At 50.7% G+C, this 22,335-nt stretch overlaps 9 protein-coding genes across 9 annotated transcripts; 4 read left to right on the top strand and 5 right to left on the bottom strand.

Moving 5' to 3' along the window:
* Positions 1-1,964: 1,964 nt before the first annotated feature.
* On the bottom strand, positions 1,965-2,899 carry CPAR01_09871 (uncharacterized protein; the record flags this gene model as incomplete). The annotated part of the gene is made up of 2 exons (XM_060494135.1): positions 1,965-2,620; positions 2,677-2,899. The coding sequence occupies 2 exons, from the start codon at positions 2,897-2,899 to the stop codon at positions 1,965-1,967; spliced, it is 879 nt and encodes a 292-aa protein (XP_060346317.1).
* Positions 2,900-4,645: 1,746 nt separating this feature from the next.
* Positions 4,646-4,984, bottom strand: CPAR01_09870 (uncharacterized protein; the record flags this gene model as incomplete). The annotated part of the gene is made up of 1 exon (XM_060494134.1): positions 4,646-4,984. One exon carries the CDS (start codon positions 4,982-4,984, stop codon positions 4,646-4,648), a length of 339 nt encoding a protein of 112 aa, XP_060346316.1.
* A 564-nt stretch (positions 4,985-5,548) lies between these two features.
* CPAR01_09869 (glycosyl hydrolase family 16) lies at positions 5,549-7,145 on the top strand (the record flags this gene model as incomplete). The annotated part of the gene is made up of 2 exons (XM_060494133.1): positions 5,549-6,354; positions 6,416-7,145. The coding sequence occupies 2 exons, from the start codon at positions 5,549-5,551 to the stop codon at positions 7,143-7,145; spliced, it is 1,536 nt and encodes a 511-aa protein (XP_060346315.1).
* Positions 7,146-9,889: 2,744 nt separating this feature from the next.
* On the top strand, positions 9,890-10,689 carry CPAR01_09868 (uncharacterized protein; the record flags this gene model as incomplete). Its single annotated transcript, XM_060494132.1, has 3 exons — positions 9,890-10,064; positions 10,126-10,506; positions 10,565-10,689. The coding sequence occupies 3 exons, from the start codon at positions 9,890-9,892 to the stop codon at positions 10,687-10,689; spliced, it is 681 nt and encodes a 226-aa protein (XP_060346314.1).
* A 943-nt stretch (positions 10,690-11,632) lies between these two features.
* On the top strand, positions 11,633-13,267 carry CPAR01_09867 (uncharacterized protein; the record flags this gene model as incomplete). Its single annotated transcript, XM_060494131.1, has 2 exons — positions 11,633-12,301; positions 12,365-13,267. The coding sequence occupies 2 exons, from the start codon at positions 11,633-11,635 to the stop codon at positions 13,265-13,267; spliced, it is 1,572 nt and encodes a 523-aa protein (XP_060346313.1).
* Positions 13,268-13,538: 271 nt separating this feature from the next.
* CPAR01_09866 (L-arabinitol 4-dehydrogenase) lies at positions 13,539-14,699 on the bottom strand (the record flags this gene model as incomplete). The annotated part of the gene is made up of 2 exons (XM_060494130.1): positions 13,539-13,814; positions 13,881-14,699. 2 exons carry the CDS (start codon positions 14,697-14,699, stop codon positions 13,539-13,541), a joined length of 1,095 nt encoding a protein of 364 aa, XP_060346312.1.
* A 615-nt stretch (positions 14,700-15,314) lies between these two features.
* On the top strand, positions 15,315-16,216 carry CPAR01_09865 (uncharacterized protein; the record flags this gene model as incomplete). The annotated part of the gene is made up of 2 exons (XM_060494129.1): positions 15,315-15,407; positions 15,542-16,216. 2 exons carry the CDS (start codon positions 15,315-15,317, stop codon positions 16,214-16,216), a joined length of 768 nt encoding a protein of 255 aa, XP_060346311.1.
* Positions 16,217-16,584: 368 nt separating this feature from the next.
* Positions 16,585-19,053, bottom strand: CPAR01_09864 (uncharacterized protein; the record flags this gene model as incomplete). Its single annotated transcript, XM_060494128.1, has 4 exons — positions 16,585-18,198; positions 18,250-18,571; positions 18,652-18,931; positions 18,984-19,053. Coding segments are annotated over 4 exons (2,286 nt in total), but the record flags the coding sequence as incomplete, so codon positions are not given.
* Positions 19,054-19,686: 633 nt separating this feature from the next.
* Positions 19,687-21,815, bottom strand: CPAR01_09863 (uncharacterized protein; the record flags this gene model as incomplete). Its single annotated transcript, XM_060494127.1, has 5 exons — positions 19,687-20,390; positions 20,443-21,089; positions 21,149-21,574; positions 21,638-21,727; positions 21,781-21,815. The coding sequence occupies 5 exons, from the start codon at positions 21,813-21,815 to the stop codon at positions 19,687-19,689; spliced, it is 1,902 nt and encodes a 633-aa protein (XP_060346309.1).
* Between the last annotated feature and the right edge of the window lie 520 nt (positions 21,816-22,335).

Here is a 22,335-nt window from a genome sequence, read left to right as displayed (position 1 = left end):
TCATAACCTTTCCCCTGATCCTCTCTCTTCCTCATCCTCATTCATGACATTATGGCTCTCATACTGCCGTTACAGCTCACCGCAAGGTACGTCGTTTGGGCGGACGCCCGTGCCGAGACCCTGGCTGCAGACATTGTTGGCAGGCTGGCATGATTGATGCTGCACAATGATGCCAAGATGGTCATTTGGATGCCCTCCGTCCGTCACTCATTCCTGTTCCTCGAAGGACAACTAGCTGTTAGATCCGAGTGAGACGCCATTTGGCGGATTTGGTGGTTGGGTGCCGTGCGACTCCAAACCTGTTTGTCGGTGATCTGCGCTCCAAGATCACCGTCCTCGGTGACGTCAAAAGCTGGCAAGGGAAGGCTGCAGTGCAGGGGTCGAGGTATGGCCAATCAACCAATGAGAGGCTAATGATGACGACGGGCTAGCCTCTTGTGGAAGGACCCCTAGATTCTTTCGTTCAGGTCACGCAGGGTCTTGTTCAAAAATGTCTTGCCCTTCCGTTCCCCGAGGCCCTGATCTGTTTGGTAATGAATAGAGTGATGCAAAGTCGACAGGGGAGGACAATCTCGATTATGACATCTCATATCTTTCGTAAGACGGCGCGTTTAATCTAGCCTCTAGACGCCAAGGAGGCTGTGCTGCGATGCAAGGGGTCATTCTTGGTGACGAGATGGCGGAAGCACCAGAATTCGGCTAACGGCGTGTGTGACGGTCGTGTGCCCATTAGTTTGATGAGCTGGCGCTCGTTCACAGACCGAGACTCGGTTGCGGTCCCAACGGTGCAAGACACTATGGATGGTTGCTACGGATGACCGTGACGTTGTGGCTTGCCCTACAGCGCTATGATTTACCAATGGTTGTTATCGCGAATCTTCACTCTGAAACCGAGAAGCACAACGGTTTAGCAACAAATAGTAGGTAGGGATCCTGCGCTGGCATCCAAGCGATCCTGAAAGATGGTCAAAAGACTTGACCGTGGTTCTCGCGAATCTTGAATCCGGGCATGTGGGTTACGTCTGGGGTGGGCCTTTCTTGGTTGGACTCAGGCGCAGAGCGAACGATGCAGCATGTCAGCCATGGAAGCTATCCTATAAGGCTTGATTAGGGATGGTTTGTGGGGAAGTCTTCGTTTAAACAAGGACAAGTCGAAAGTTCCTTGCTGTCTGATTGACTGTTCATGCACTAGAGTATCATTGAAGACCCCGTGTTTGGCGCACCGGAGTGCGCCGAAATGTCACAGAAGACAACGGTCGAGAGCCCGTAGCGGGTGGCTTGGTCTACCTTACATATCGAAGATTTGGTATCGGCAGATTTGAAGCGATATTAATGGATCACATCGTCTCAGCGGAGTACGACATACGCTGAGACGACTTACATAGCCATCCGTCCCACACAACAGTTTGACGAGATGCTGCTACTGTCTGTGGCAAAGGTTTACCCATCAGTAGACAGCAACCTTATCAAGTTTTGTCTCTGCCTCTGGTAATGTTAGATGGTGACCTCAAGCCCATCAATCTTGCCAAGTTGGATGAAAAGACCCTACAACCTGACATGGCGCGTAACAGCTCGTTCGCTAACGCGAAGTCCCAATTTGACTAGGAGAAAGCTGTTATGTGATACTTCGGTCAAGGTTCACAGCTGTCACGTATTGTATGCATATATCAAATAGGAGCGGCACTAGAACAACCGTAACCTTTAGTAGTGCACATATGTACGTAAATCAGTCTTGGAGTGGCAGTCAGTGAGCCCTGAGTGTTTCCCTGGAGACGGATGTGTACGAGTCAACAACTACACTGACTACTCTCAGTTGAATGGTCGGGCTAGCCCTCGAGGGGCACGCAAAAACACGAGACTTGCCATCATATATCCCACCAGAAACGCTCGCATTCTACAATGAGACTTTGCACGAGGGAGGGATATATTCTGCTAACAGCCTATGGCTTAGACGGGTATCTAAATTATGACTTAACGCCCTTCTCCAGCTTGCTCTCAGCCGGCTCATTGCTGGCCCAGCCCATCCAGGCGACGGCAATGATAAACTTGACTCCTCCAGAGATCCAAAGAGCTCCAGGCATGCCAGCCCGACTTCTCTGCAGCCAGCCACCAATAATACCTCCAAGAACAAGCAAAACGACGGCCAAGAACCTCCTGTTCCTCTTGGGGTTCTCCTTTAGGGGTGCAAAGAGCTTGGGGTCGGAGAGGAGATCGCAGTAGACGCTGGTCAGGACGTTGGTAGGAACTTCGTTGTATCCTAAAATCCTGCTCGTCACAATCTGTCCGCCAAACTGGAAGGCCAAAAGCGCAAGGGGGACCATCACAAGAGGGTCTTCAGAGGTCTTGAATTCGTGATTCGAGTCGGAGCCTTGCACCGAGGCTTTTCCAAAGTCGGCGATGAGACGTGTCTGAGCAAAGGCGGCGGCAAGGAAGACGAGAGCCGACTGAAGAAGGAACGACAGGGCGAGAGTGCTTCTGCGCTTGGGGTGGATGTGTCTCGACTTGGAGAAGAAGAAGCACCCAAGCCAGAACGCGGCGATGGAGCTGAGGGACTTGAGCCAGAGGAGTGGCTCGCCAGCCGGAAGCTTCGAGGCGCCAAGAGCCATGAAGATGGTGTTTCCTTTAAACAGGTCAGTATCACATGTTGCTTCCCCTGCCTGATAGCTAGGCTCTTACCTGTTTGCATACTGACGAAGACACCAGCTGCGTTCACTGCTACACTGTCGCACAAGCCGGACACCAGACAGCAAGCGAGGACTGGGATATCGGTATAGCGGATGTTGACATCATCACGGAGCCAGTCACCGAAGCTGCGCCGTTGAGCTTCGTTCCTTGGTTGTTCATTTCCGGCATCGGTGTCGGACGAGTTTGCGACTTGCAGATCACTTTGCGCGCTCATGTCGGCTGCTTTGATGGCTGTGCGAACGTTGAGTGAAGGGTGAATTCGAGGTTAGACAGGGAGATGACTCAGTCAGAAGCCAGGAGTCGGCCCAGTATTTGAACAAACAACAGCTGAAAAATTTCATGGGCTCATCCCGCAGACCTTGTCTGGGGTTGGGATTGCGTTATCGCATCTTAGCATGTCGTTGCAGGGCGGTTTGCACCACTATTACGTCTCGGGTAAGCGTCCATTCTTGAGGGAATCCACCGCCGCGTAATCGGGAGCGGACTGGGCCGCCAAAAATCACTTTTGTTTGGTGAAGTTCGGGGACGATGTGGGTTTTTGCACGGATAGATTGCCGAAATTGGTGTTGGCATTGTGCATACTAAGAAAGAGCATGTCTTTAAGTCAACCTCCAGAGTCTTGGATCATTGATGAGCTAGAGTCTCGTTACTGCAGCTTCTTGACGCGAGTGAGGACATCGAGTGATAGTGTGATTCAGAAAATGTCTCGTTGTGGCTTGACTTAGGTTGACGAGCGATATCGGTCTAGCCAAGCCGTACATATATCACTGTATCACGCGGTAACCGAACAAGGCGGAAAATCTTGTGTTTTAGCGGTTGCAATGTCATTTAAGGATGTGGGTCTCTCGACCGGCCCTGACCCGGACGCTTGGGCCCGCCATGCGCCGAATACCCGATGAATTGCCTTTGCCTTAGCAGCCACGCAGCCTTACTCATCTCACTTTGTTCACCTTATTTCCCACCTTACTCACTCACCTTACTTTGTCCTCATGCTCCTTGTCTCACTCATTTTCCGCAAACCTTCGACGCTTCCATGATTGAAGTTTCGCAAACAACTCAGCACATCGACGAACGCTATTACAGTGTTTCCCACCAAACGGGTCGCAGCAACAACAAGACACTACGATTGCTCATTTGCGGATGAAAATATTCACCATTAGTGACCCACAGCGACCGAGTCGCTCAGGCCAGATCTCAAGCCTGAAGATCCAAATCGACGACACCACAACTCACGACGCCAATCCCGCCTCGATTACTCCTCAACCGCGCTTCTCTCGCTCATCTTGAGTCGTCACTAGACGCCTGGCTATGCTCCTCATGAGAGTTCCATCGCTCTACAACCATCATCACTTCGGATCACAGCTGCAGCAGATCTGGCCAGGCGTCTCTCTTTGAAATTAAGCATTAGTAACCCGCCGTTGCAGTCTCGAGACTGGCCCGCAAGCTGGCTTGTGTAGGGCGACAATTCTTGTCATTGATCAACAGGCAAGATGCTAGCAACAACGAAACTCGGTCGTATTTTGGGAGAACGATGCTCGAAAGCTGGGGAAGTCCTATCACTCACCGCGCGAATACCGAATTGACGACAAAGTCGTGGGTATCGGGAACCTGACGCCTTTCCAACGCGCATTTGCCAGTTGCAGTCGCAACTATCTTTTCAGATGCGGCTTGAAATCACACAACACCACTGCAAGCCGTACTCGGCTGCTTGGCAGATGCTGTTTCATGCTTCCAGCTTGGGCAGGTGCCTTAAGATTTACGTGACGGCGGTGTGATCGCCGACTCCTAAAGCGGGCCCTCTTTGGTATCACCTAAGATGGGTTTTCACATGGCCATCCATATAATGACGTTTGAACTACCAACAGGCCTTCGATGCGCGCAACCGCTTGCTTCAGGATCACGACTCAAGAGAGTGCCCGGAAGCGCACGCAAACGCGGACCGCAGTTTCTTCGCAATGCCTCATACTTGATCGCTTTTCCAACCGCCCATGACGCTGTTCACCAGATCTCCACAGCCGTTTCCCCCGGCCCAAGGTGCCATTTCTCCTCCGGCAGGCCCACCAACAATCTCGGGATAATCTTGAGAGTTTCCCAGTCGGTCGCTTGACCGTTTGGCGAATGTCGAACAATTTCCTTTCTGATAACCTTGCACTGCCGGTGCCACAACGAACCGGGCCCTAGAATGCTGCTCGCCTCTGGTTCGACCGATAGTTGTAACGCTAATCCTGGTTGGCGCTGGTGCGGAAACGCTGCCCGTTGCAGATGCGACTCCAAGAACCCAAAGAGGAGAAAGAGACATTGGCACCCCCTTTAATCAACATGCTGCTTGCCACGCGCCCGGCATCCCCTGGCTTGTCTTGCATCTGTCTCTCCGCTTTGCCCACGTTGAGATGAGGTTGCCTCCTATCATTGCTCTCCGTTTGATTGAGTCCCTAACTCAATTCCCGAGTCTGTGCTTTCGGCTTCTTCCCATGCGTGCCATTTGCCCCCATCTCAATAGCGAACACCAACAACCATATCCACACTCACTCCCAGCTTTTGAATTCTTGGATTTTGAACCCCACCATCGCCATTCCTTTCGACATTCCACCAGAAGTTAACTTTCTCTCCCTCTGTTCCAACAGCCCGGTCTGTGTCTGCGACGTTGAGCCTGGTGAATTCGTCCGTCTCAGACAACACATACTCCTTGTCTCTCACTATTGTCACTCTCTTGTTATAAAGAAGACCTCACCGCTGGCGCGCCGTGTTCTGCAGACTTCTGACGTTACTGAACGTGTCGCAAACGTCACGAAACGCTCATTTCGACAACCGTTCGTCCTTGCGGAAGTCCAATTGGATCATTTTCCATCCACACTCCCTTACAATGCTGTCTCAATACACTCTTTCGGCACTGGCGGTGCTGGCATCGCTTGCCCAGCCTGCGGTCGCTCAAGTTTCGACGAAATGTAATCCGATGAACACGACCTGTCCTGCCGACCCGGCTTTTGGCATGGACTACAACTTCAACTTCAACTCTACTCCATCGACTGATGCCTGGGAAACCACTGTTGGCCCCGTTACGTACACCTCGGATAATGGAGCTGAATTCACGATTAGCAAGCAAGGCGACTCTCCGACAATTCGATCCAAGTTTTACTTCTTCTGGGGCCGTACTGAGATCCACATGAGGGCCGCCAAGGGAAAGGGTATTGTGAGCTCTATGATGTGGCTCAGCGACACCTTGGACGAGGTTGATTGGGAATTCCTTGGAATAAAGAACGACGCCTTGAGTAACTTTTTCGGCAAAGGTGTTCAGGACTGGCACAACGGTGCCGAGCACCCTGTGACGGGTAGCATCCAGGACGACTTTCACAACTATACCTGCGTGTGGACCAAGGAGAAGCTCGAGTGGTGGGTCGACGGCAACAACGTTCGCACTCTTCTCCCCAAGGACGCCAACAACTCCCTGGCCTATCCCCAGACTCCCATGCGCCTCAGTCTCGGTATCTGGGCTGGTGGAGATCCCCGCATGGCTGCGGGTACTAGAGAATGGGCTGGAGGTGACACCGATTACGCCGCCGGACCGTACACCATGTATGTCAAGTCTGCGCAGGTGACGGACTACAGCTCCGGAAAGGAGTACTCTTTTGGAGACAAGACGGGCTCCTGGGAGAGCATCAAAATTGCTGCGTAAGTTGCGCTCGTTGGACTGTTGCACTACAACCGAGCTCATGCTAACCTCAAATCTCAGCGGCAACTCAACTGTCAAGGAAGCTCTTCTGGAGGAACCTAGCAAGTCTGTGAGCGAAAAGTTCAACGAGCTCAGCCCAACCGCCAAAACGGCTGTATATGCTGGAGGTGTCGGCGTAGGCTGTGCTCTGATTGCCTTTGGTCTCTGGTACTTCATCCGCCAGCGTAGACGTGGTGCCAACGAGGCAAGCCTTGCCGCCAAGAGAGCCGAAGAAGAGCGTCTCGAACTTGAGGGCTTCCACAAGCGCGGCGTCGACCCTGACTCGTTTGCTGGCGCGACAGGCACCGAGTACAATGCTGGCGCATTCAGCAAGAACGGCATGGTCCAGGAGAACACATACAGCATCCCGGCATCTCAGGAAAAGGGCGCGTGGGGTGCCGCGCCCATGGCCGCGGGCGCCGCTGGGGTTGGTGCTGCAGCTGGCATGCGATCATATAGCGACAACCCGAATGGCCACGGCCAGCTCATGTCTCCCTTGCGTACCCAAAGCCCTGGAATGCCGCCTTCGGGTCCCCTGCCTATGGCCCCGAGCCGTAGCGCATCGCAAGGAGGTTACTCTCGCCTCGGCTCACCTGACGGCCAACAAAGCCCTCCCCCGCCGATGAGCCCGCCTTCGCATGGATACAGCGACCATGGATTCGGCGCGCAGCAAGGCTACAACAATGGCGGTTATGGAGGCGCGAATCAGGGATACTTCAACAACGGTGGCGCCCAGGGAGGTTTCCGGTAGCGCCGATACCCACTCATTTTTATTTTTCAACGTCTTATCATTCTTTCCGCCAACGCACTTGCGGCCTTCTTGTGTTTCTTTTGAGCTATCCTGCATGAATATCCGAGCGATTTCCTTTTTATTTTCTCATCTCGAGCGGACGATACGATAGGGAGGTAAAGAAAGAAAGTCCTTGATGGACGTTTGATATGTACATCACTGGTGCCAAGATATCCTCTAGGTGTCTCGCTCCTTGTGGGGGCTAACGAGTTTCAATAAACGATATACCCGACTATCAATTCCCTCAAAATCCGTCTCCGTTGCTTCTGGTCTAGTGAAACTTCCCCGGATTGCGATGGCGTGTGAACAGCCTCGCTGGGGACTACGAGGTAGATCGCTTCAGTGTTCTGTTCGTGAACCGGTTTGCATGAAGTTTGCTCACGTCGATCACCAGGAACGGCAGTTCTTGCCTCACAGCAGGGTGTTGGTGGAAACGTTCATGCAAGCCTCATGGAAGCGTTCAATGCCATGAGTTCTTGGCGAGGCCTGCTTGTTCATTCATTGGTCAACCTTGATTTCACTTCACAATCTTATAGGACAGATCGACTGTTCGCGGTTCAAAAGCTGCCCAAGTCATTCTTCGCGCCGATGAGAAGTTCAGGCGATCCACGTTGGAGAAGCTTAATACGCAGCAAAGTTATCGACAGGAATGTGGGGAGGTTAACAACCTCTGTCTCCCAAACAAACAGTGGTTCATGCCAGAAGCACAACATCAGCGCGAGTCGCAACAGTTTGCTCAAGGTCTAGACCAATGCTAGAAGCCGAAACATTTCTGCGGGGGTGCAAAGTGTTTGGTTTGTAACTCTCAACGCATACCAGACGAACTGAACTTTGACCAATCTTGAATCAATCGAACAGCTGTGCTGTGCTCTCCAAACTATGAGTGTGGTTCGTGCTGACGTTTGTGCAGTCACAGTGTAGCGCATGGCTCGCGTGGAGGCTTCGGATTGACTGTGCGCCGCAGATGCAGGATATCATTCCAAACCCCAACCTTATTCCCATAAGGTTAAAGATCTCATAATGAAAACGATTCCGAACACCTCCTTTACCGAATAGTCGTACATTGAGATTACGATTTGGGATGCTGGGAAGTTTGCATGCGGAGCTCTCGGGAGTCGCAACAGATCGGGGACTATCCCGTGACGCTGATTAGAAAGACAAGTCGGGTTAACAGCTGAATAGATGCGTGTCAGACGAGGTTTACCCGTCAGGCAATTCCATACACTTTTCATTTACAGGGATTGAACTCGATCTCACACGATGATCTGCCATTGAAGCCCTGATCAAAGACAGCCTCGAGGGTACTTGGACAGCATATACAAAGTCGAGCTCGCCTTTTGGGGTTAGCGGGAGATGAGCAGAGTCTATCTGCCATGAACCTTCCGCCCAGGAAACACAATGGCTTAATGGGCAAGGTTTGCGGTTTCTGAGGCGTGAAATGTTTGCCGTCGCCTTTGACGAAGTCCAATCAGAGGGACGGAGCGGCACTTATCGGTTCTCCCCAGACGCCGACTATGATAGATGAAATGTTTCTTCACATTAGTTTGCACAGCAGTTGAGTCGAAAATTGGCATGGTGCAGGAAAGCTCGGGTATAGCAAGGGCCATCTCGCGGATACGGTCCAGTTGCTAATGGGATGTGTGCAAGAAGTCCCTAATGCAAGATGGTTTATCCACCTGGAGGGTGAAATAGATCCTGTGACCTCTCCATTTTGAAGACTGAACAGTCAGTGAAGCAACAACGCTAACTGATGACTGAACTATACTTGAGTATCGCTCACAAAAATGACCTGGTAGTCGGGTATGGCAGTGAGATGATCCTACCTTAATACGTGGAATAGGTACCAGAAACTTACACCTTTGTTGCTTGAGGGCGCATTATCACCCATCCTTATTCGGAAGACCTACCGGACTGCCAAGGGTCAATCCCAAGTTGAGGATTTCCGAAATGGAATCAAGCTGCCTTGCTCAGCTTAGCTAGAAAGTTTCAACTCTTCCTAACTGTAGAGGTTGCAACCATCTTATGCTTGCACCATGCGACCACTTCCCCCCTTCACAGCTTGAATAGAGTTAGATGGCACACCATCAAGCGTAGCAAGCCAAACGTGGAGGCATGAACTTCTGGTCCATTTGCCAGGAATCCTGGACAACTTTCATGAACATGATGGTACAATCGGCATGCTGCCGTTAGACCTTTGTCTAACACATGTCATCTCTGTAGGACGCCTCTGCTCTTGATACTCCGCTAGTTCGTGAGTGACAGTCACCAAACCCACGGCGCATACTGGTTGCAGCTCATCCGATCTGTGGGAGACAACTCAGGATGCCTCGGAGCAAAGCCGATCGAGGTAGCTTGCTGAAAGCTGCACATCTTAGGTAGCTCTTTACGGATGCGTCGGAGAAATGGACATCCTTGGATGCCAGAGGGATAAACAACGTTTGAGTATGTCGACGAACTAGACCCGGTGCAATGCGAGCGTCAACAGTCCATTGATTGCTCGGCAGGCGACAATTCACGGGAAAGATGAACTACAACTGAAGTGATCCCAGACTATAAAGAACGGCACCACCCCCCGTGAGATATTGCTTTCTTTTCTCTTCACCAGACAGACAAGACAACAATCAGTTCAAGCTCACGATACCCTTCCAATTATACCCACCTTTGGTTTTTGATACCAGCACTTGCGGTTCGCTTAGATCGTCAGCATGCTCTACTCAAAGCTCTTCGTTGCCGCCCTCACCGGCATCAGCTGCGTCGCGGCTATGCCCGCTGAGCAGCCTGCCGAGCTGGCCAAAGCAGAGGCGTTTCCCCGTGGAGAATGCCGCGATGAACGCGACGAACTTTACTGCGGCCGCAGTGTCAAGGAGTTTACTCGCTACGGTAAATTATTTCAACGCATCATGAGCCAGGCCTCAGTCAGCTTTGCTAATGGAGCTTGTAGATGCGAAGAACAGGCTCTGTTTCGCCAACGATGGAGGCAACAGGCTCTTCTGCGCAATTCGTGAGCAGCAGGAGCTGGCTATCGAGCTGGCTCGCGAATTCGACAGAATTACACGATGCGAGATCGATCAGTACTACGGCTATAGAGAGCGCCGCTGCGAATGCTACCGCCGACGCGATGGAGACCGTGGCGGCAGAGGCCGCGAGTGCCGTGATGGAGATCGTGATGGCGACAGACGCGGCGGCCGTGATGGTGACCGCGATGGTGACCGAGGCCGTGGTGGTCGTGATGGTGACCGTGGCCGCGATGACCACGACCCCAATTGCAAGGGCGATGACCTTGCTTTCTGCGCGGCTAGTGAGGACTTGATCATCACCTATGGTAAGTCAGACATAATTCAATGCTGGTTCAATCAGGCAAAATGATAACACTCGCACAGAGCGTGGCGCCGAGATTTGCGACAGAAACCGTGGCAACTACGTCTTCTGCGCCAACCGGGAGCGCGGTGCTGCCCGCGACAAGGCCAGAGATCACTTCCGCGACCGCAACAAGAAGCAGGCCTAGGTCTTCCTTTTATTATTGTGCCTCTCATCTAGAGCATACAGCTGGTACCAACTGAACCAACTTGGGTGTGCAGGTTGAGGAGGGTTTGCTGAGCCAAGTCGAGTCTAATGGAATGTTTAGTCTGTAATCTGTATTTCGTATAGTGGATTAATCAGTGTGGAAACGACAGAGAATGGAAAGGAATTGTTAACCCTTTGATATGGAACCGTGATGTATTTGTCTGCGCTAAGCCCGCCAATATTCGCTTTGGGAGATCTTATCAATTTCTTCAGCTTTCACATCTAAAGGCATGTCTGGCGCCGCTTGCATAAATCCTGCATCCTCATCTCGAAGTGATACTGACCTTTGAAATTGGAGGATACTTGTCTACGGTGAATGGACCACAAACGATTATGAATGCCTAGGTAGGCATGGTCGATCGCTGTCTTCTGGTGGTCGACATACGCTTGCAGACGATCTACTCATTTGATTTTCTTCTTAGAGAAAGTAAGTAAAACAATATTTTTCAGAGTCGCAGAAATGTGAGATAACTGAAGGATCAATATTTGAGCTGTAAGAAAGCATACTTCTAGTCAGTTCTTAGCCTGCTTTGTTAATTAAGTAACTTTAAGAAACAAGAGCGTTGTTGACTGCGGACCAATTGCAGTCCTTTCGTCTCGACTTTCCTTCCTAAAGTACGGCTCGACATTCCTTCCCGAGTTACAAGAGCGCGAATTGTGGAGACAGTCTCGGTTGCAGGGCTACTAATGCGGGGGGTTGGGAAAGATTAACCGACGCAAATGAAGACGTTGACGAACGTCGACAAAACAGCCCGAGCAAATTTGTCCCGCTGACGGGCCAATACGACTTGTTTGAGTCTGGCTAATAGTGTTTTTCTTAGCAAATTTTCGATGAATCTGGTAAACCGAAACCCCGAGACTAGTCCAGAGACACCCCCGCAACAATGTCCAAACCCCTGGGCCGTAGTAGCGGTGGTTGTTGGACATGTCGTATTCGCCATAGGAAATGCGACGAAGCAACTCCGACTTGTAAAGAATGCACAGATCGGCACATAGTATGCCATGGCTATGGAACGGAGCCTGATTGGGTCAAGGACCCCGTCAAGCTACAGGCGGAACTTCAACGCATCAAGCATGCTGTGAAACAGAACTTCCGCCGAACTCGAAAACTGCAGGCTTCTTCCACACGTTCATCAACCAGAGCCGTAACGGAGCCTTCTGGGGAAACTCTCGAAGAGTCAGCAATATTTTCTCCAGGCGGGTCTGAGTATCGTGAAGCTGAGCTCCTGACATATTATCTGGACTACATATTTCCCCTCCAATACGCCTATTACGTGGATAAGCCAGCACTCGGTGGCCGAGGATGGCTTTTCTGGCTTCTGTCCAAGCAAGGGCCGCTTCGTCAAGCCGCCTTTACGCTATCCGCTCTACACCAACACGCTATGTCGCAAAGTAAGACAGAGGAAATGGAGTCAGAGCTTATCCGGTATCACACCAATGCGATGCAAGAACTCCGTCAAGTTCTCATTCGCTGCGAGACAGATGGTTTCGCCAGCCATCCCGAACATCGCGTCGAGTTTCTTACTTGTGGCACTTTCCTCATCAGCTTCGAGGTATCCACTCTTCCAACCTTTGTTGAACCCATGGTTGCACCCTGCTAATGCTAAAGTGGCTAGGTCTTCCAAGGAGGAACCACTAATTGGCAGTCACATCTGAACGCTCTTGTATTGGTCGCAGGTCAAATTGACTTGGAGAGCGTGGGAGGAAGGTCCGAGTCTTCTACAAGAATTGAGACTGGATTCCAGAGGATTATGAGTGCGGCCATCAGATTCCATGTGTCACAGCTACTTTGGTTCGAGCTTCTGTCATGTGTTTCTACAGGTGAACCACCTAGGCTACCTTATCAAAGGTGGCTCAGCCACGAAGAAATCGATGTGTCCTGTGTCATGGGTTGCCAGAACTGGGCTATGCTAGCTCTCGGAGATGTAGCCTCGCTAGAGGCACAAGTTACAGAGATGAATCCGAGAGCTTTGAGCCGCAAAATTGCAGACATCACTAAACGTCTCGAAGATGGTGTTGGATACTTGGGGGTAGAACAAAAGGTACCTAGTATACCTTCTCAATATTATGGGGTATGGAACGATACTAATTCGTCCGGTCAGCCCGATTCAGCCTTAATCTCGCAGTCGATTACCCGCATATATGCAACGGCAGTCCTTGTACAACTGCACACAATTTCAGCCAACATAGAAGACGCACCAGAAAACGCGCTTGAAACAATTCATAACGCAGTATCTGGCGTTATGGATGCTCTTCAAAGTGTGCCGGATGGCCTGTCTCTGAAACCTGTAACATGGGCTATGTGCGTCGCTGGAGCAATGGCAGCCCCAGATCAACAACCATTCTTCGAGAATCTGATTGAAGGAATCCTTGAAAGCTCGGGTTCCGGTTTTACAAACGTTGATACGGTGCTACGAGTTCTGAAGGAATGCTGGAGGGAAAGAGACTACCATGGTACCGACAACAGTGTTCCTAGAAATGCGATGTCACGGCTAGGGATATGTGCCCTTTTGATTTGAGCCGTGGCCAACCTAGATTCCTGCTCCTTGCATGACTTATCGCCGTGCAGGGCTATATTTGGGCATATGAGAACACTGTAGTACGGGGGAATGAGAGTTCAACGTTTCGAATCAATTGTGAGAGATATAGAAAGACACTAGGACGTCGCCGCTGCAGCCTGCACATTTTCGCGACCGAACCTGCAGCCCCTATTCACCTCCAGGCGGAACCTCTTCCTTGAACGAAGATACAGTTCAGAAAGCTTGAGCTTGAGTACTACCGCCCTGGGTTCTAATCGTCAAGTACTTGAACTTTCAATGCCAGAGCACTAGGGTCTGAAGCTGTTTTGAAGGCCTTCTCACCATCTTCAAGAGCAAACCGATGGGTGACTAATGGTTTGAGATCAATGACTCCCTCAGCAACAAGGCCAATGGCCCGAGGATAGATATCTCGGTAGCGAAATTGGAACCGTAATTCAATTTCCTTGCCAGCCATGTACATGATGGGAATTGTGGCAAAATCTCTACCGCAACCGATAACGAAGACCATGCCGCCGAATCGGCAAGACTTCAGAGTTTAATCAGCACAAGTATCCCCGTCCAACGTACAATTCGTGTAAGTTAGATTACTTACGTATATACCGGTGACCACACTTGACTCAACGCCAGTACATTCTAGCACTATCTTGGCTTCTTGACCAAGAGCTCCCTTGATATCCTCGGCAGTTGCCTGCGGCTCCTTTCCAGCAGTGATAAGCACAGTTCGTACTCTAGGAACTGCCTTTTTCGCCATGTCCAGCCTGGTCTGATTGATGTCCGTAATGACGATTGGGTTTGCACCTGCTGCGCTAGCAGCCAGCAAAGTGGCAATGCCGATGGGACCGGAACCGCAGATAACCACGGGATCACCCAAGCGAACGCCGGATCGCTCGAGCCCTGTCAGAGCCACTGAGAGTGGCTCGAGAAGAGATCCCTCTTCATATGACATTCCATCAGGAATCTTGTGAAGCCAGTCTTCTGGGTGCACGTGGTAGCGGGTAAGGGTTCCGTGATATGGGGGCGTCGAGTAGAAGACCACCTCTGGACAGGCGTTGTATCGGCCTGTGCGACAGAAGAAGCACGATGCCTTCATACAAGGGATGCCGCACTCGATGGCTACCCTATCACCAATCTTGAACTTCGTCACTTTGGGTCCTACGCCAACAACTACGCCTGCACTCTCATGGCCTAGCCCGTTTTCGCCCGTCACAACCATCTCGCCAATGTGACCTGCTTTCCAAAAGTGAACATCGGAGCCGCAGATGCCAGTTGCTCGCACGTGGATGAGGCACTCCCCTTCGCTTGGGGTCGGAACATCGAGCTTCTTGAGATACAGCTCATGTTCAGGGTTAGTATAAATTGCAAGGTTTCCGGGTTTTCGGCGAAGGATATCGACTGCATTTGATGTATCCATGGCAGGCATAAGTGGTTGATGAGTATGATTCTGATTTTGATGGCCAATACAGGCCAGGGACTCGAGATTCCGTGGGTGTCAATGAGGAAGTGAGGTGGGAACATCAACTCAGTGCGGCCAGCTTGTTATATACCGAGCACATCTGATCTCAAAAAGGTGGGCAGCTTGATTAGATGTCTATCGTTTCTGGCTGCATCACCTTCGGAATTCTTTACCCCTCCCTTACCCCCTCCGAGCTCGCTGGCCCTGTCGTTCACGTTAGATCGTCTCGTGCAGCCTCAACAAATTGGCCCAAACACATCGTCTCCTCACACCATACACGGCGCCGTCTCAAGTCACCACTACCCCACGTTCGGCGCACTGTCACCCGGTTGGGTTTCCGCCACATTGTTGATTTGGACGGAAACCCCCGCCCACTGCGACTCCCCGCACGCAGCCTATGCAAGCCTGGGGTTTTTATCTTCTCTATACTCTCTATACACATACCTCGCCCTTGATCGTAATCGACAAGCCCTCAAGAGAACTTGAGAGTAAGGATCAAGATCATCTCTCAGTCTCCTCTTCAGCTTAAAGGGTGATTCGAGATATACGACCACTGGACTTCAAGTCATCGTCATGTCTCTCAATGGAAAGATCGCAATAGTGACGGGAGGGGCTCGAGGAATCGGTGCTGGCATAGTTCGAGCTCTTTCTAAACAAGGCGCAAGTGTAAGTCCTGATCTTATTGCCCGAAACAGTTTACCAGGTCGATCAATCAGAGCTTCTTTACTTGGTGTATCCACAACGGCCTCATCTTGACCGAGTCGACCTGTGATGAGAATATTGATGTTAACATAGTGCAGGTTGCATTCAATTATGTCTCTCCTTCATCCGAAGCTGCTGCTCTAAAGTTGGTTGAGGAAGTAAAGGGGTTCGGGGTTCGAGTGACGTGCATTCGTGCCGATATGGCGTCTCCTGAGGCTCCATCTCTTATTTTGAAAGCGGCTCTTCGAGAATTTCAAACCGACAAGGTCGATGTTCTGGTGAACAACGCTGGCGTCGGAGGAAACGCACCACTCGAAGAAGTCACAATTGAAGACTATGATCGTCTGATGGCAGTCAATGTCAGAGCAGTCATCTTCATGACTCAAAGCGTCTTACCTCACATCAACCGCGGCGGTCGTATTGTCAACTTGTCTTCGATATCTGCCCGCGGTGGCTACCCGACTCAATCCGTTTATGCCGCATCCAAAGCTGCTGTCGAAGGTCTAACACGGGTCTGGGCCACAGAGCTGGGCCACAAATACGGGGTAACTGTGAATTCAGTCAACCCTGGCCCTGTCGATACCGATATGTACCGTGCTGCCGGACCTGTGCATCTTGCGAGGATGGAAGAACAGAATAAGAAGGTTCCTGCCGAGCCCAGATGTGGAACGGAGGAGGATGTGGCAGATATCATTGTGTTCTTGTGCGAAGAAAGGTCGCGCTGGGTGACCGGGGACACGATCTGTGCGAATGGAGGTATGGTATACACATAGAGAAGGATAGTCTTGAACTGTTTAGCCTTCGCGGCATCGGCGGGTCTCCCATGTTGACATTGATAAGGTACATAACAATACGAAACTTCAGAAATAGAGATCTCGAGCGGGTTACCGCCTTTGGTGTCCCTTTGTGTTTCCGATTTCACTACAGAGATCCACCGGCCGACACCCCGAAATGAGCCAAAATGGACAAGTATTCGCCACGAGTGGCTAATGTAGAGATATTGCAGGAGTCGTCGCGTGGTGCTGAGGGAGCTAGGCCAAGTAAAACGCAAGCCAATCGGAACTTCATCGCGAATTAAGCGTAGCAAGTATGTCTAGACTATGGTATACTTGAGTCTCTCCTTAAAACCAAGAACATAAAGCTAGTGTTCACAGAAGTTCCACTCGGTCTTGAGCCAATTAGCCTCCTTCTCTTTCATCCACGTTCTTTCAGCCATCAGCTCCTTCCTCAGCTCCTTGGCCTGTTCCATTCCAATGGGCCACTTATCTCTGCTAAGGCTCTGTTCCCAACTCTCTCGAGCCTTCAACCAAGCGTCTTCGGAGTCAACCCACTCTTCCTGAGCCGTTTCCCACTGAATCGATCCCTGATCATCGGATGATGGGGCGGGCAATGGACCAGTCTTAGGCTCAGCAGGCCACCAGTGTTTCTGCTGAGGCGGCACGTTCGACGTGCTGATGATAGGAATGGCTGGGTCGACGAGGAAAAGAGCTACAATCTTCCTATGGCCAGGCTTTGAGGGATCTGCCAGCTTGAAGGGAGAGACTTGGTGTTGGAGGAGGTTAGGGAAGAACAATGCCCGGCCGCCTTTTGTCTGTACTGATCCCACATTCTGAAATGTGTGGCCACGAGGTTCGATTGCGAATGCCTGCTTGATACTCCACCAGTCGTACTGCTCATAGTCGAGCGAGGTTCGTGAGCCAGAATCGTCAAGGTCTTCTCTGTTGGCACATGTCCGGAAGTTGAGAGTGCAGTCCGTGATGTTCTCACAATCGTAGTAGTACAGTGCTGTGCTGACAATATGTTCGTTCAGAAGACCTTCAGTATGCCAAGAGCCACCTTTGTATTCAGGGTTCTCTGGCGTGAGATGGATATTGGCCAACTTGACAATGACTTGACAGCGGTCTTTGCATCCAAAGAAGCCACTGCTTCTGATGTCGGAGGCGGCGAATTTGACGTAATCTTTGGCCTCGGGGTCAGCGTCAGGAAGCGCAGGGCCATGAGTCTCTCTGAACCAGGCTTTGTCACGAGCGTTGCGCCCCAGATCCTTTCGGTTTCGTGGGACTTCTCCCTCGGCGAGAGGACGTGCCTGGGGCCTGCATGCACGGCGTCGACCGCAGATTTCCGGACAAGGGCACATTGGCTTCTGAACATTGGATGTTACGAGACGTTGAATCGCAAACTTATCCTCCCAGTTGTAGATAAGATCCCAAGCTGGCAAAGACTTCTCAATGAGCTTCTCGATGATCGGATAGAGGTGAGCCTGCTCTACAGGATGAAGGTTGTTGATGTAGCTTGCAATTTTGGCTTTTCCTGTGATTCGATCGAGGTCCACATCACATGGTAGCCATTGAAACTCCCTACTCAACACCTTGTTTCTCGAAGTACTCCTCCAAGAAGTGGCAGGAGATAGTGTGGCCTCCGCCTTTGTCGGCTGGCGTATTGTAGTACCCATGTCGCAGTAGTCAAGAGCGTCATCAACGCCGATTGTGCGGTCATGAAGCACCTTAGAGCTACCGTATACCAAAGGCCAGAGGGAGGGATGAACCAAATCCAAGACTTGATCGTTGCTGTTAGGGTGCCAGTCTTTGCAATCTGAGGGGACATCCTCAAGTGGCTTGACAGCATCTCGGATACACTTGGCGAACTCGGGGGTTAGAATGCTGTCAGACTTGATGATGGCAGTGCAGTAATCGTAGACCGGCATAAGCCCTGTCTGTTCATACACTTCCGCTTTCTTCCGTAGTTCACTGATGCACTGGAGGTCGTTAGCGCTGATATACTATAATGAAGACACAAGTCACCTTACCGCATCGGCCATAGAAGGAGTGAAGTGAGCATTCTCAATATACGATGCCCAGTCGATTGTCAAAGCCTCCGATTTCCACTTTGTAGCAATACTGTCGTCTTTGACCTTGAGCCACCACCGAGGTTTATCAGACAATTCGTTAATAACCCTCATCATGCAACATTCGCGGACCAGAAGCGTGACGGCTTCCCATTCGCCCAGGAACAAAACAGGAAATCTCCCTTTCAGACTGGGCATATGTCCAAGATTAAGACCTGCCCCGGGACGTTCGACAACCAGTTGTTTCAGAGTCAATTGAAACGCATCAGTGATCGTGACTGGACTTCAGGCCTCTAGAGGCTCACCTTGAATGAGCAATGGTGGTATCTCCATACTGCCTGCTTGATGAGGAGGTTGAGATACTTGAACGAGAAGGCATTGAAATCGAGCTCGGTGTTCTTTTCAATCCAATATTTCGCATCAGACACGTCGGGGTCTTTCGGGCCAGCCCAAGTGTCGAAGGCTTTTTGTTGATTGTCAGTCAACTTGACACGCTCGTGCTCGTGCTTCATGAATTCCTCCTCGTCGGACGTGAGAGGCACGGGACTGCTAAAGGCTTGAGTGGCCATAGCGTAGACGGGTATGTGGAAGAATGGATCGTGTTGTAATGAAGAGGCTTGGTGAGATGCTGTTGCTGCACAGTCTATAGGTAAGGTAAAATACTTTATATATGTTTATTTCTAGGTGTTGACTACCTGTGAAGTAATAGGAACCCCTGAAATTCTGTGTGTATATCGTGAAAGACTTAGGCAGAAGTGTGGGTTCACTTCGTTAAAAAGTTTAATCCGGCAGGCAGCATGAACAGAACCCCTTGTACAAGACTTAACATCCCGAAACCCCACCGGCCATTCCAAAAATGGTTGCGGCGATCAAACTAGCGATAGGCTGTTGCTGAGCATTGACTCACATGCTCCAGGTTGACAGGGATAACGTGCCGGCCACTGGATCGATAACTATACGAATAGGCAGGTCGACGTTAGCTTCCTTGGCCAAGACTAACAAAGTGAAATGTTCTCCTTTCAACGTCCCCCAGTGAAATGGATAAGGTACGTAGCATCTGTTAGAACCATCACAGATGGCTCACAAAATCTATCATCATGGGGTTTCAAAGGTGTGTAAGGTGGTTTACGTTTCAAATACCGATGCCCCAACTAATTAGCGTAAAGACGAATTACTCTGTAAATCCGAAAAATTCGGCTGGATTCTATCCAGATATTGTAATTCCAAAATCTCACTATTGTCCTTCAAGCCGTCTCCGTAAGAAGATGAAAGATGTGAGTGAAAGCCAAAAGAATTATTGCTCTTGGCCCTCAGCAAGAAAGTCTGCAAGCCTTTCGCTCCTGTTATCCCCGCAAAGCTTCATATCTATGTGTTATTCCGCCTTCGTTCAGCATGTGTCTAGGACTTTGGTCCCGACTCAATGTTTTCCTCCACTTCGAAAAGATATAACGTAGGTTCAGGCTCGTTTCTCTTGCGCATGATATAGCGCTTAAACCACCATGGCAAGGCCTCCAATAGTTGATAAGACGCATGCCGCCTGGTAGAAACCGAGAAAACGTCATCAAGTTCTTCAAGAGAGCGTTGCTTCGTCTCTGGAAGGAATAGAAAGATGAGAATCAAGCATATAACGCCAAAGACAGAATAAAGTGTGAAGACTCCCTGGGGCTTGATGGCCTGGAGAAGTGGCGGGGATGTTTGTGCCACGACGATGGCCCAGAAGTTGTTCGTTGCGACGGCCCAAGCCATGCCAACCTCACGATGTGATAGAGGGAAAACCTCGGCCGAGTAGACAAACGCCACTGGCCCCTCTCCCGGACCATAGAATGCGGCGAAGATATAAATGAACAAGCAAATAACGCCGAGGTGTGAGGGACTACTCTGCGGAATGTAGAAGGCCATGCCTGCTGCTAGCATAGCCCAGCACATGTTCGGAAAGGTGACCAACAGCAGCGCTCTGCGGCCCCAGCGATCAATGGTCCACAAAGCCGGGATCGCGAAAAGGAACATTGCCATACCATATCCCCATGATGCCAGAAGAGCAATGGTGTTACTTGCCCCTGCTTCCACAAAGAGCGTCGAGGAGTAAAATGACATGAGATTGACTGCGGTTGTTAGTCAAGCGTTCTTGAACATTTCGGGAGTACGTTGTCCTACCTCCACAAAACTGCTGAGCAGCCATGATAATACCCGATGCTTGTGTCGCCCGACGGACCCTGGGGATGGTAAATAACTCCACGCATCTGGTGAGAAAGTTGCTGTCACCAAGCCCGTCAGCCTCCACTAATTCTTGCTCCTTTTCAAGCTGTGCGTTGACGAAGTAAAGATCCCTAGCGGCGAGTAAATTGTTGCCACGTAGTCTCAGGAGTGACTCGTAGGCTTGGATAAACCTGCGCTTCTTCAATAGCCAGCGGGGTGATTCAGGTGTAAAGTAGATTCCCAGGAGCAAAGGTACTGCGGGGATCATGGCGGAACCAAGTTGAAGTCTCCAGGCGATGTCCCCAAACCCAACCAGAGCGAGATTTGCAAGGAATCCAAGCATGATCCCAAAAGCGCTGAAAAGTTGCCATGACATGACAAGAGCTCCACGTATGTTAGGTGGTGAGTTTTCAGCCGAGAATACGGGCACAGTAACTTCTTTCAGTCCCATTCCCATGCCGAGAAGAATTCTGCAGATCAAGATCTGTGGCCAAGTCTGGCAAAGGGCTTGGCCTACGGGGCCGAGGATGCTGAAGATGGCGCCCAGGAAGATTGCACCGCGTCTTCCGAACCAGTTATTGACGGGATCAGACAGCCAACAAGCGCTGTTAGTACGCACAGGTAGTCAGTAATATGTCCATTATGGAATTGGCGAAGGACTCACATGACGCAAATAGCCATATACGGCGCGCTGTTGATGGCACCAATGATCCAGGAGTTTCTTGCACATGTTCCGGCTATTAAGCAGGCCTCGCCTTTGTCCGCAATCCCAAATGCTTGTGGGAAAGATAAATTTGCTCCATTTGACCCTGTTTGGTCCCAGCCCTGTATTGCTGCGCTCACCGAGTTCATAAGAATGGTGAAGTAGAGAGCTTTGGGATGCTTCCAGCGATGCTCGATTTCGTTTCTCAGAACGACTCGATCCTCTTCATTTAGCTCCGGTATGTCTTCGTAGGCTTTCGGAGTCTGTGCAGCCAACGCCCCCTTTTCGAAGTAGGTGATCTCGTTTTGAAGGCCTAGGCCGATAGCGAAAAGTCTTGCATCGATCTTGAGCTGTTCTCGGGGAATACCTTCAAGAGGGTTGCTCGGCCTGTGAGTCCGTAGTTTTAGTAAGAAGCATAAGATTAGACCGGGCTTCTTGGTGGTAGCCTACTCTCCAGTGGCCATCTGGCTTTCACTGCGGCGAGGATTGTCATGGCGACTGATTTCGACAGCATTGCCCACTTCAAAGCCGCTCTTGAAACTTAGACGGTCAGTTGATTGTTTGACCAAGTATGGATGAATGTTGAGACTTACATGGTGTCATATTTCTCTAAAGGTGAACTCGACATCTTGGCGGCTGATGGTTTGATACAGGAATAGGAGAGGTGGGAGGATTGAAATCTGGCAACAGAGCACCTTCTTGTCTCAGGAAGACTGGTGGAACGACGGGAGAACGGCGGAAGAACCCCCAAGTAGTGATACCTATGGCTTATGAACTTTGAAAGACAGGCGCTGGAGTGACTATTGACGTGTGTGGATCTCACAAGGTACCAAGTCTTCAAATCCGGCTGTCGGCAGTCCAAAAGGTTCTTGGATTGGGGTTTCAAGTTTTGTCAACGATGTAGCATTTTATCGATGTAATGTATATTCAGTTGGGTCAAGTCACGCCCATTTTGACGGGTCTCAGGGCTCGAAGGGTACATAAATCAGGATGACCCTATGCCGGATGGCCGCCTTGGAGTCCGCGAAGACGACATACTAACTCCAATTTCCAACGTGGATGGTATTCGCAAAATAATTTGGCTAGGCTTTGGGAGAAGGGCCCTCTGAAGTCCATGTACCTGTCACATGTGTCCTCCGAACATGAAA

The sequence above is a fragment of the Colletotrichum paranaense genome, assembly GCF_030867605.1.
Source record: "Colletotrichum paranaense strain IMI 384185 chromosome Unknown Scaffold_8.1, whole genome shotgun sequence".
Lineage (NCBI taxonomy): Eukaryota > Fungi > Ascomycota > Sordariomycetes > Glomerellales > Glomerellaceae > Colletotrichum > Colletotrichum paranaense.
This window is presented reverse-complemented; position numbering and strand designations above follow the sequence as displayed.